Genomic DNA, 12,642 nt, shown 5'->3' with positions numbered 1-12,642 from the left:
TAGCTGTATGTGCTGGGAGATGAATATACGAAGAGACAGTGAGTTTCAGAGAAAGAGGGCAACCAGACCAAGACCACACAGCTGGTAAAAAGCAAAGCTACGAGTGAAGGCCAGAAAGCTAAGACCGCCAGTGGGACAACCCCAGGCTCAAGTGAAGCCATCTCAGCGATTGGCTCATGACTCTAGAGTCAAGAGCCGGGGCAGTGACTCAGTGGTGAAGCTGGAGTTTACTCCTCAGCAAGCACACACGATAGTCAAGGCCTTCCTGCTAGTAAAGCACCTACAAAAGCAGGCCTTCGTGGTTGTGGAGAGGCTCAGTCAGTACAGTACCTGCTAAAGAAGCATGAGGACCTGAGTTCAAATCCCCAGCGTTCTCATAAAAAAGCCAGAAGCATAAGCTGGTGCCTATAATCCCAACCCTGGGAAACGGAGGCAGGAGGATCCCTGGGATTCACTGTACAGCTGCTGAAGCAGTGAGCTCTAGATTCAGTGAGAGACCCATCCTCAAAATATAATATGGAGACAGTGAGGAGGGCACCCACATCAACCTCTTCCCTACACACACATGCACACGCACACACACACATGCACCATCACACACACACACACATGCACCATCACACACACACATGCACCATCACACACACACACACCATCACACACACACGCACCATCACACACACGCACACACATGCACCCACACACACATGCACCATCACACACACACATGCACCATCACACACACACATGCACCATCACACACACACATGCACCATCACACACACACATGCACCATCACACACACACATGCACCATCACACACACACATGCACCCACACACACACAATGCACCATCACACACACACACACGCACACACACACATACACACACATACACACACACACGCATGCACGCATCCCTCACACACACGCACATGCACCATCACACACACACGCACATGCACCATCACACACACACGCACGCACACATGCACACATCCCTCACACACATCCCTCACACACATGCACCCACCCCTCACACACACGCGCGCACACACACACATACACATACTCCTCACATGTACACACACATCCCTCACATACACACACATATACACCCACCCCTCAAACACACATTATACACACATACATACACACATCCCTCATACACACACACCCCACACACATACATGTCCCTCACACACAGACCTCACATACACAAAGTCCCCCTTCCCTGTCGAGGATGAGTGTGGTAGGAATCTGCCTCTCTCCACGCCGCCTCTGAGCAGTCATCCCATTGGCAAACAGCTCCAAGGGTGAGAAATTCTGCTCGGGGCCCCTATTCTGCCCCTCTCCCTACATTCTTGGTCTGCATTGAAAATCCATCCCATCTTCAACCTCGGTAGTACCAGGACCCTCCACTAAGGGGAAGCTGGCGCCCCAGGAACCCAGCCCCTTGGAGGCAGGTAGCAATCCCACATCCCCTCTCTCTAGGGTATGAAGCAGAGGTGTCTCTACAGCCCAGAGCCTTTCAGGAGGAGCCTGGACGGCTGCCAGCAACTGTGTACCCTGGTGGTTCGGATCCCCAGGTGCTGCAAGGGCTACTTCCTGCCACACTGTCAAGGTGAGGGTAACCCTGCTCCTTGGCATTCTAAAGGGTTAGGGCAAGCTGTGGGGTTTTTTGTTTTGTTGTTGTTGTTTTGTTTGTTTTGTTTTTGCAAGACAGGATTTCTCTGTGTAACTGCAGTGACTGTCCTGGAACTCTCTCTCTTTTTAGATAAGGCTGGCCTCAAACTCACAGAGACCTGCTTGCCTCTGCCTCCTGAGAGCTGAGATTAAAGGCGTGCGCCACCAGTGCCCAGCTAGGCTGTGCTTTTAAAAGTACCCAGGTTCTAAGGAGCTGGGGAAACCCCACCCTCATGCTCACGATTCCCAGGCCCCAACCCAGCTCTCTGAATAGTTGTGTGCTCGTCACTGCTGTCTTCATGTTTTGTGTTCTATTGAGATCCTACTGTACATCCACTTTCATGCTTAAACCCAGACCACAGCCATATTATTTACTGCTGGTTTCTATGCAGTGTCCATAATGTTGGGAAGTCCGTCTTCTGTACAGGCACTCTGACATGACTCTGTCTTTGAACAGAGATATACTGTTAGGGTTTTGTGGGCCGTGCTTTCCTTGAAGTCCACAGTTACAAGGTATCTCCTAATCAAAGGGAGTTTGATCTCAATGTGGAAGCCTCGATACGACTTCTAGTGACTGATACGTCAGCAGCAGTGCTTAACGGAGGTCTACAAGCACACTTGTCTGCCAGACTAGGCTGTAGGTAGGCCTACTGTTGGTTGCTCACATGTAGTAGAGTCTTGATAGCAACCCCACTGCCAGCCCCTAAGTAGATGGGAAGCAGAAGCTCAGGAAAATTAAGAAGCAAGCCAAGGTCCCAGACTCCAGAAGCCATGATGCTCCTCCTGCATGGCTAACCCTGCTCATGGCCTATACGACACACTCTCCTGTAGACTCCACAGGGTCACGCTGGACTGAAACCAGTCACTCAGCTCCCTTTAAACTCACTGATCGCTGAAGATTAAGACACTCTCAGAGCTGCAGCTCAGTTGGGAGAGTTCTTACCTTGAATGTACAAAACCCTGGGTTTCATTCCCAGTGCAGTATTGGAGGCACTCAGGAGGTGCAGACAGGAGAATCGAAAGTTCAAGTTCAGCCTTAGCTACATAGCAAGTTCAAGGCCAGCCTGGGATCCATAAGGCTCTATCAAATAAATTTAAAAAGTATTCTCAGAACGTGCCACCTAATCCTCTCGGTGATGATGCGGTACAGGTCAAGCCATGAGGTATCATCACTGCCATCATCGCCATCACCACCATCATTTAGGGCTACAAAAAACTAAAGCACGGAATAGGTTCGTGACTTGGCCCAGGCTTACTCAAAGCCAGGTCTCTTGACTGCCATGACAGCACACGTAGCCATGCCAAGGCAGTCAGATCAGATGCTAGTGGCTTTTCCTATGTGTGCACGGACACCCAGGGCCCCTAAGAGGGTGTCAAAGCTGACGACGTGTTTACAGCAAGGCTGCATCGCCCTGGTCTAGGAGACTGTGCTCACTGCTGTTTCATTTTCTTGCAGCCTGCCCTGGAGGACCAGATACGCCTTGTAATAACCGGGGCGTCTGCCTGGATCAGTTCTCAGCCGCAGGGCAGTGCCAGTGCCACACCGGGTTCAACGGCACGGCCTGCGAACTGTGCTTGCCGGGGAGATTCGGGCCTGACTGTCAGCGTATGTGGCCTCGCCTGCGCTAGCCTATCTATCACCTGTAGCTCTGCGCTCCCTGTCCTCACCCATGCCACCCACTTGACCTTGGAGTGGCCTCCTTCTGTTTCTCCATCTCCTGCTCAGTGTGCTTCCCCCTCCTTGTGGGTAGCCCTAGCCACACGGGGCCACTGAGCACTTTGAACCCGCGAAGGGGGCCCCAGCGATCTTCCTCGGGATGTCACCAGGGGCCACTGTACTCACGCACACAAGAAAGAGATGCAGTGGCCGGGTGGGCCTGGCCTGCGAGAGAGAGCAGGCGTGCATAAGGAAGGGGGGGAGGGTGGACAGAAGGGAGCCTGAAGGTCACCAGGAGCCAGAGCACACAGCAAGTTCTAGGCCAGAGAAAATTCTAAGTGTGACAGGCAAGGCGGCCAGAGAAAGGTTGGAAACCAAGAGCTGTTGTGAACAGACTGAAAGGGATGGCTCTACCTGCCCTGTGGAGCACACGCCACAGGAGACAAGGCCGAGGGCCACCTGTGGGGAGGAGCGCGGCTCTGCAGGCTGCAGCTCAGGGTGGTGACGTGGGCTGCCCGGCCGCACTGAAGTGGTAAGCAGAATTGGCGCATGGTTTTAAATTTTCTTTTGAAATAGATTTCTCAAGCCAGAAGCCACGGATGGAGTTGTCACTCCGAACCGTTCTGTGGCATGCCCACGGCACTTTACCTCTGTGACCACAGCGTGGGTGACTTTTTTTTTTTTCTTGGTTTTTTGAGGCAGGGTTTCTCTGTGTAGCCCTGGCTGTCCTGGAACTCGCTCTGTAGACCAGGCTGGCCTCCAACTCACAGAGATCCTCCTGCCTCTGCCTCCCGAGTGCTGGGAGTAAAGGTGTGCGCCTCTGCCCAGCAGCATTTATTGTCACACATTCAGGAGGTGTTCAAGCCTCTGTAAGCCCTATGGAAACAGGAGGCTTGTCTAGTGTGACCTTCCTGTGCTCCCATTATGTAGCAGAGCCTGGCCTGTGGGTAAGTTGTTTTTGGAGTTTGGGGACAAATAATGACTGTGGTAGACAACATATACCGACGACGTCCCATGCCAGCAGGCAGTAAGTGGGGCTGAGCAGACATCAGCTGCCGGTCACTAACTACCGGGCACTCTGGTTTCTGTCACAGCTTGTGGCTGCTCGGAGCATGGACAGTGTGACGAGGGGATCACGGGCTCTGGACAGTGCTTCTGTGAAGCAGGGTGGACTGGCCGCTTCTGCGACACTGTCACAGGTCAGTGGGGGAGTGGCAGCCTCTGGCAGCCTCTGGCTACAGGGGACCCAGTTGAGGGAGTGCAAGTGAGGAGTCTGAGCGACAGCTGAGATGCCTGGGGGCCGCGTGAACTGCGGTCTGAAGGGGGGGGGGCTGTCTTCGGGAGGCTGGTGGGTTGGAAGAAAACTTGGTGAGAAGATTTTACTCAAATCTAGAATCCATGCAGTGAGAACGTTAGGGTGGACCTCAGGCCCAGATGACTGGTTGCAGGAATCAAATGGAGATGGGACAACTCCATCCTTGGAGTTCTGATCCAGGACATGGCTCCAGATTCTGCTGCTTACCGCATAAATGGCCTTGGACAGCCCACACTCACGCTGTGCAAGGGAAGGGTTGCTGGGATTACTCTTAGGTTCCTGGTGTTTGTATCTGCTATGCCAAATGCAGCAGCTTTCATTATTATTGTGGTTATTGTCACCATCATAACCTTGATCTATGCTTTTTATCTCCAGAACCCAAGTCTCTATGTTCCGAAAGGCCTAAGATGTGAAGGCCAAATTATTCTGCCTAAATCAATGGCATTTCCTCCTCCCTGGAGTACCACATAAGCACCCTCAGCTTCAGGCTGCCTATGTGTACCACAGCCCCATCCGATCACCAGCATGCCACATTCCCCCCCCCCAGCTCAGTGATGCCCTTGGGAGACAGTGACATTTCTCTTCCAGTTTAACCTTCTCTGCCTGGTAGCCCATGCTCTTGGGGCAAAAGAGTCTGTTGGCCGGGGTCATCCCTGCTTGCAAGTTTGGAGGGATAAAATTTTAAATAGTTGCAACGATTGCATTATAATCTGAACTGCTCTGCAGACATATCTCAGAATCTCCACTCTGAGGTCCTCAGCGAATCACCCCATCTTTCTGCCATTCATGGAACATCTGAGAAGTGTCCTGGGGAAACTGTGCAATGGGGACAGGGAGAAGGTCACAGGGCGAGGGGCACAGGGTGAGGGTCACAGGGTGAGGGTCACAGGGTGAAGGACACAGGGTGAAGGACACAGGGTGAAGGTCACAGGGTGAAGGTCACAGGGTGGGGGTCACAGGGTGAAGGTCACAGGGTGAGGGTCACAGAGTGAAGGTCAGCCTCTTTGTCTGCAGCTGTGTTCCCAGTGTGCATCCCTCCCTGTTCTGTGCATGCCACATGTATGGAGAACAGCACATGCGTGTGTAACTTGAATTATGAAGGAGATGGCATCACGTGCTCAGGTGAGACCTCTTTGCATACTTGGGGATCAGCAGCCGCACAGGAGCGGAGCAGGGTGTGGTCGCACTGGGCTGCTGCCTCTTCTGCTTTCTGCTGGGCCATCCTCTCAAGGACTCGGGTATCAATAGTCCGTTACAGTTGCTCTGCCTCCCAAGCCATGGTTTTAAAAGTTTTAAATAGCGTTGCAAAACAAGGTGCCCTGTCTTTTATAGTATTTTTCTATCTCAACAAGTGGTCAATCTTGCTTCAAAAATTCAGAAACTGACTATAGCATTAAGGGGGAAAGTTAAGACTAAAGACTGCATATCCTCTGGCCCATCGGCCTCTTGGTGAGAATGAACCCGGCCGGGCCTTTCAAATGCTAGGCCAGCGCTCCGCCACCGAGTCACAGCAGCATCGCTGCCAGGCCACAGTGAGTTAGGTGTGCGCCGGCACAGGTGAAGTGAGCGAGTGCTTACTCTGCTGTGGGACAGTTCGAAGGGAGCTTCAGAGCTGCCACACCTAGACCGCAGGATGGAAAAGGGAGAAGAAGGAGGCAGATCTCTGCCCCAAACTGCTAAAAATCAACCTCCCATCCAGTTGTCTGGAGCTCATCACATGGCATACTAGCTGCCAGAGAGCTGGGAAATGTCACCATCTTGTTAGACAGGCCACAACACATTCCACCTTCTACCCTGTTACAACAGAAAAAGGTGTGGGGTGGTCAGCAGTCCCAGCCACGTGTGTCTCTGAGTAAAGACTCCACAGAGAAATGAGCTTTAAACAGTAGATCTCGCCACACCTGCCTCTTGTAGACTCCAGCAAGGCATTCCCTGAGTGGGTCCATACTTAGTCAACAGTGGCAGCGAAGGCCGAGCTCCGTCACTCTGCCCTGCAAGAGGCTCCTGACCCTCCAGTCGATGCCCTCCGGGTCCCAAGTGGCCACAGTGACTGCGCATAGGTACAAGGAAAAGAAATAAGACAGCTTCCCAGCTACTCCTACAGCTCCACATAGAGGAATACTGGCTTGAAATTTGGCAATTGTGAAGACAAAGGCCCTTTAAAAGCAATCACGACCCAGTGAGGCCCAACCAGCCTGGGTTTTCCCCAGCCCTTCACACTCTACCTCCTCTACCTTCGTCAGGTCAGGCAAGCTCCCTGAGACTGGCCCTTAGAACAGGTGGAGAAGCCTGCCTCACAAGGTGTCCCTTATTGTACCAACCGACACACACACACACACACACACACACACACCACACACTGTTCTCGTTTGCTTTTCTGTTGCTGTGATAAAACACTCTGACCAAAGACAACTTAGCTTAGAAAATAATTTATTTGGCTTACATTTTGAGGCCACAATCTTATCAGTGAAGGAAATCGGGACAGGAACTGGAGTGGGAATGAAGCAAAAACCATGGAGGGAGGTTATCTCAATGAGCTTTCTTAAAAAGCCCGGCTCACCTGCCTAGGGATGGTGCCACCCTTAGTGGACTAGGGTAGGCCCTCCTATATTAATCATCAGTCCAAACAGTTTCTTACAGACATGGTCATGGGTCAGTCAGAGCTGTAACTGGACAATCCCTCAACTGGGACTCCCTCAAATGATTCTAGGCTGTGTCATGTTAGCCAGGACATGCAGGGTGGTTGGTGGGGGGAGGGAGGGAGGGAGGGAGGGAGGGAGGGAGGGAGGGAGGGAGGGAGGGAGGGAGGGAGATAGAGTCCTAACATCGAAACCCCCAATGTATTCTGAAAACTACTATCAAAGCTGTCCTGTGTGCATGTGACAAGTATATCAGGGCGTCATAAGGACTTGATCGGATACAAGCCAGCGGAGAGCTCACAGATCAGGAGGACCAGAGGCATGGACATGTGAGGGCTTGTCCACTCCCTTGCCATTCACTGACTGAGCCCCGGACAGCGGCACATGACGCCCTCTACCCTTTCTCTTGCAGTCGTGGATTTCTGCAAACAGAACAATGGGGGGTGTGCAAAGGTCGCCAAATGCTCCCAGAAGGGCACACAAGTCTCCTGTAGCTGCCAGAAGGGTTACCAGGGGGATGGCCACAGCTGCACAGAGATAGACCCCTGTGCAGATGGTGTCAACGGTGGATGCCATGAGCATGCCACCTGCAGGATGACGGGCCCGGTAAGTCCCACTTCCCCAGAGACATTTGAGATAGCAGCTCCTTGGGCCCAGTTCAGCCTGGTGTCCTCAACTCCCTGACCTCTGCTTCCCTCTGGCCTCTGCTACACTGCCTGCCTACCTTGGCCTGTTTCTAGTAAAAGTCAGTGGTCATGCTATTTTGTATCCTCAACATTAGATTGACATTAGCATCAACTTCAGTGAAACCCAGGTAAGGTCTGTTGTTCAGTTCATACCATCATCACTCAGTAGCTTCTGCTACAGATAGAGGTGATGATCACATTAAGGGAAGCTGATAGGCTATAGAACAAGGTTTCTTAACCTGTGCATCACAACCCTTTTTGGGCCACATATCAAATATCCTGCATATCAAATATTTACATTATGATTCATAACAGTAACAAAATTACAGTTATATGTATCAGTGAAATCATTTCATGATTGGGGTCCCACAGCATGTGGTACTCTGTTAAAGGGTCACAGTGTTAGGAAGGTTGAGAACCGTAGAGAGTGTTTATGCTGCCTTCCCAGCTTTCCCATGAGTCCATCATGACTCTAGAGCTAAAGCTCATTAGAACAGAAAGCTGACAATAAATGGTACCATGGTGGCCTGCCCTCATGTCTTGTAGGCATGGAGTCAGTGACCCATGTCTCTGTTGGGAAGTGCAGCAGGTGCCCTGCCAATTACAGAGATTTAGTCAGGCAGCCTTTACGACTTAGCTCTGAGCTACTGACCACTTGATTGATGTCTGTTGAGCCTCATTTTCCTTGTGTGAAGAGGGCCTAATAACAGAGACATCAAAGGGTCTGTAAGATTAGATGAGGGTACTCTGATTAGACCAGTGGACACAAACAAACAGCAGTGAACTATAAAAAAAAAAGACAGGTGCATCCCTGAGCACAAGTTGAGAAAACAGGAGGTACTTAGTGTCAGTACACAACCCTGGTACAGAGTGACAGAGACAGGGACAGACCTGGGGCCCATGTGTTGGAACAGCGGTCAAGAGCTTCCTCCTGCAGGATGCTGTGGAGGGAGGCAGCATTTATGCTGAGCATGAAGGCGGCCTTTCACGATGGGCCTGCATGGAACAAGACAACCTGTACTCTGCTTGCACAGGCCCAGCACTCTGGCCTTTCTGAAGCGCTTCCGTGCGGTTGGGTGTCCACTGGGACTTTTTCACCTTTTCCGGCCCTCTTTCCTCAGGGCAGGCACAAATGTGAATGTAAGAGTCACTATGTGGGGGATGGACTGGACTGTGAGCCCGAACAGCTACCCCTGGACCGCTGCTTACAGGACAATGGACAGTGCCACCCAGATGCCAACTGTGCAGACCTTCATTTCCAGGGTCAGTGTGGCTGGAGCCCTGGCCCAACACACCTTCCTGTCTTGGCTTGGGTGAGGGTGTGTCCGGGGGAGAAAAAAATGATGAAACAAAGTAAAACAGAAACTAAAGGATCCACACATTATCCAGACCTGCTGAGGCAGGAGAGTCAACTCACAATTGGACCTTGAAGGCTAGAACTGGGAGGGGCTCAAGGGACATTCCCAGAGTTTTCCTTTCCCATGTTGCTTAGCAACCCTCACAACCATTGGCAGGAATCAAATCTGAGAAGCACCGCTTAGGATGGTCAATAACAACGGAGAGGCTCGCACTTTGCAGCAGCGGTTTCTTAACTGCTCTTTGCTTCTCGCACAGTGGTGGCATATACCACATGTACTTCCCAGGGCGATTTGAATGGCGACTAATAAACCCACAGGCTAATAAAGCCCACAGAAGAAAGTAGAAAAGCCACAGTACAGAGACCCAGCAGGTAGGGCATGTTGAAACCCCATGGGAGCTCAGTTCAGAGCCGGAGATATTGGGACTTCATTGATTTCAAATGTGTCCCAAGTTAACTGTGCATTGTGCATTGAGTGGAGATGTCTACATGTTTTGCTCTGGTTTACCAGCAAGAGAAACTTAAGAGTCTTTTGTTGTTGATGTTTGAGGATTTTTTTTTTTCAGATCTCAATAGCAACTATTGATTTAACACTTGTCCTACACCAAACCCTGAGGCATGCCTCAAAAATGCAGGGACATGGAAAACAGACTGTTCCTCCAAGAAGAGACCCAGGATAGCAGGGAAAGCTAAATGAATATCAGATAAGGGGGAAACATAGTAAAACAGAAGGCAAAATGTTACCCTGCGTTCTTGCAGCCATAGTAAAAGAGCAAGACTAGAAAGTTGAAAGTAGGGGCTCAGAAATCCCAGCTATTTGCAGGCCCATGTCTACAGCAACAATGTGCAGAACAGCTAGAAGGAAGAAGCAACAAGAACTTCTGGGTGGATAAACAAATGTAGCACATCCATGCATTGGGGCAACAGTCGCACGGAAAGCATCAGGAAGTCTGACGGATGGTACAGCAGGAAAGGACTGACTAGCCTTGGCATGTTACATTAAGTGACATAAGCCATACACAAAAAGACAGCCCATTCTATGAGTCAGCTATATGAGAAACCTAAACCAAGAAGACCCATGAGGACAGAGAATAGAAGAGAGGCTCCCACAGGGCAGAGGACACGAAGTGACTGTTTAACAATAGAGACTTGGTTGGGATTATGGAATTAATGGATAGCACTGACGCTTGCCCAACAATGTCCGTGTATTTAAAAGCTGTACACTTAAAATTGTCAAAAGAGCCAATTTTATGTTGTACACATATCACAACAAATCTTCTTTTAAAAACAGACAGGGTAGGCATGATAATACATGCTTTTAATCCCAACTCTCGGGAGGCAGAGGTAGATAGATTTCTGTGAGTTTGAGGCCAGCCTAATCTGTGTTGAAACTCTCAGGCCAGACAAGACTATATAATGAGACCCTGTCTCAAAAAAACAAAAACAAACAAAAAAAAGAAACAGTTTTTTTTCCCCCAGATAAGATCTATCTAGGTAAGATGAAGGGGTTTTCCAGAGATGTGCAGTTGAAGCCTGGACTCCAGTGGAGACCCCACCCCCACAAAAAATGCCTGCATTGGTCAAACCCAGAGAAAATGGGAGAGACAGTGTGCTTAGAGAAAGAAATATACAGTGAGAGGATCGTTCTGGGTAAGGGGAGATGGCTCAGGTAGTTGCCACCGCTCAATGTGTGTGCGGTGCCTGCCTACAGAGGCCGGAAGAGAGTATTGGATCCCCTGGGACTGGAGATACAAGCAGTTGTGAGCCATGCTTGCTGCGTGGGCACGGCTCTTAACTGCTAAGCCATCTCTCCAGCCCTGTTTATATGATTAAGAAGAATAAATATTTCAACTGATGTACTTCAACATAACTGGAAGGTGAAGCGGCCTCCTAGGTACCCTGGGCTACAGTTGGGAGAAGCGGCTTCCCAGAGCATCCTGGGCTACAGTTGGCCTCTACCTTGAATTCCTCCTAAGTCTCTTACTTCAGTCCCTGCCAGCCATGCTGACTGACTGCATAATCTCCCTCTTCTTCTAGACACGACGGTTGGGGTGTTCCATCTGCGCTCCCCCCTGGGCCAGTACAAACTGACCTTTGACAAAGCCAAAGAGGCATGTGTCAACGAAGCTGCATCCATAGCCACCTACAACCAGCTCTCCTATGCCCAGAAGGTGGGTCCCCAGTTAAGCAGATACTTCAGGCAGAGCCAGCGGGGAGGAGTGTGTGCAGGCATCCCCGGGAAGCTGGAGAAAGCTCAGGCTTCTCCTGCAGCACTGGAAGAGCCATCGTGTCCAAAGTGAGGCATCTACCGTGTGTACAGGACTATGGTACAGTGTGCGTGCGTGCGTGCGTGTGTGTGCGTGTGTGTGTGTACATGCACACACGCGCACGCATGTGTGTTCAAGACTATGGTAGTGTGTTTGTACAGGACTACGGTAGTGTGTATTCTGTACAGGACTATGGTATAATGTGTGTGTGTGTACAGGATTAACAGTAGTGTGGAGTACAGGAGCTCAACTTTTGATTATTGAAAGGTTAGTGATAAACGGTGCATTTGAATCTTCGAGGTACTGGCTGTGTGAGTCTCAGCAACTTTGTTTTGTCTCAGTCATCTTTTTTGAAGTAACTTTTTGCTAATTTCTTATATAAAGTACCATATTTACATCATTTCCATCAACCACCAACTCTTCCCATGTCCCCCGCTCTCCTTCTCAAATTCATGACCTCTTCTTTAATTTAATACATGCGCGTACACACACACTCACGCACGCACACACACACTTCTACACTCTGCCTGCTGAGTCAGTCCATTTGGTGACCATACGGGACTGGGAATTTACCAGGGACCTCATCCCTGGAGAAAACGGATTCTCACTCTCTGAGAAGCCAGTAATCACCTGTAGCTCTTCATCGAGGGACAGAACCTAGTGAAGTTTCTTGCATTCACTTTGTCATGTCAACTGGTGTTATCGTCACACATGTCTTGTTTAGGCAACTCTATTGTTGTAAGTTCCCTGTGTGGATGTGTTGTAAGTACCCAGCTGATGCAGGGTAACACAGTCACCTGATGTCTGAATTTTGATTAGCTGTAGATGTCTATAATAGGGTCTGTCTGCTGTAAAAAGACATTCCTTTAATGAGGGTGAGAGCTATTCTTATCTATGAGCATTAGTATTTAGAATGTAGTTAGAAATTATACTGACTTAAGAAAATGGCTGTAGTAGCATCTCCTATAGCGTGCATGACCTCAGCAGCCGCCGGCAGTTGGCTAGGTTTACAGCACCGTCAGTGAATTCTCTCCT

At 50.2% G+C, this 12,642-nt stretch overlaps 1 protein-coding gene across 1 annotated transcript in view; it reads left to right on the top strand.

Annotated features, from left to right (window-relative positions):
• Stab2 (stabilin 2) overlaps positions 1–12,642 on the top strand; it is a 147,061-nt gene that overhangs the window by 122,850 nt on the left and 11,569 nt on the right. The window contains exons 55-61 of the mRNA XM_051206213.1: positions 1,495–1,624; positions 3,143–3,292; positions 4,438–4,542; positions 5,673–5,780; positions 7,710–7,903; positions 9,105–9,246; positions 11,378–11,511. Of these exons, the coding sequence (XP_051062170.1) occupies positions 1,495–1,624; positions 3,143–3,292; positions 4,438–4,542; positions 5,673–5,780; positions 7,710–7,903; positions 9,105–9,246; positions 11,378–11,511 (963 nt within the window). The remainder of the gene's footprint in view (positions 1–1,494; positions 1,625–3,142; positions 3,293–4,437; positions 4,543–5,672; positions 5,781–7,709; positions 7,904–9,104; positions 9,247–11,377; positions 11,512–12,642) is intronic.

The sequence above is a fragment of the Phodopus roborovskii genome, unplaced genomic scaffold (assembly GCF_943737965.1).
Source record: "Phodopus roborovskii unplaced genomic scaffold, PHOROB, whole genome shotgun sequence".
Taxonomy (NCBI): domain Eukaryota; kingdom Metazoa; phylum Chordata; class Mammalia; order Rodentia; family Cricetidae; genus Phodopus; species Phodopus roborovskii.
This window is presented reverse-complemented; position numbering and strand designations above follow the sequence as displayed.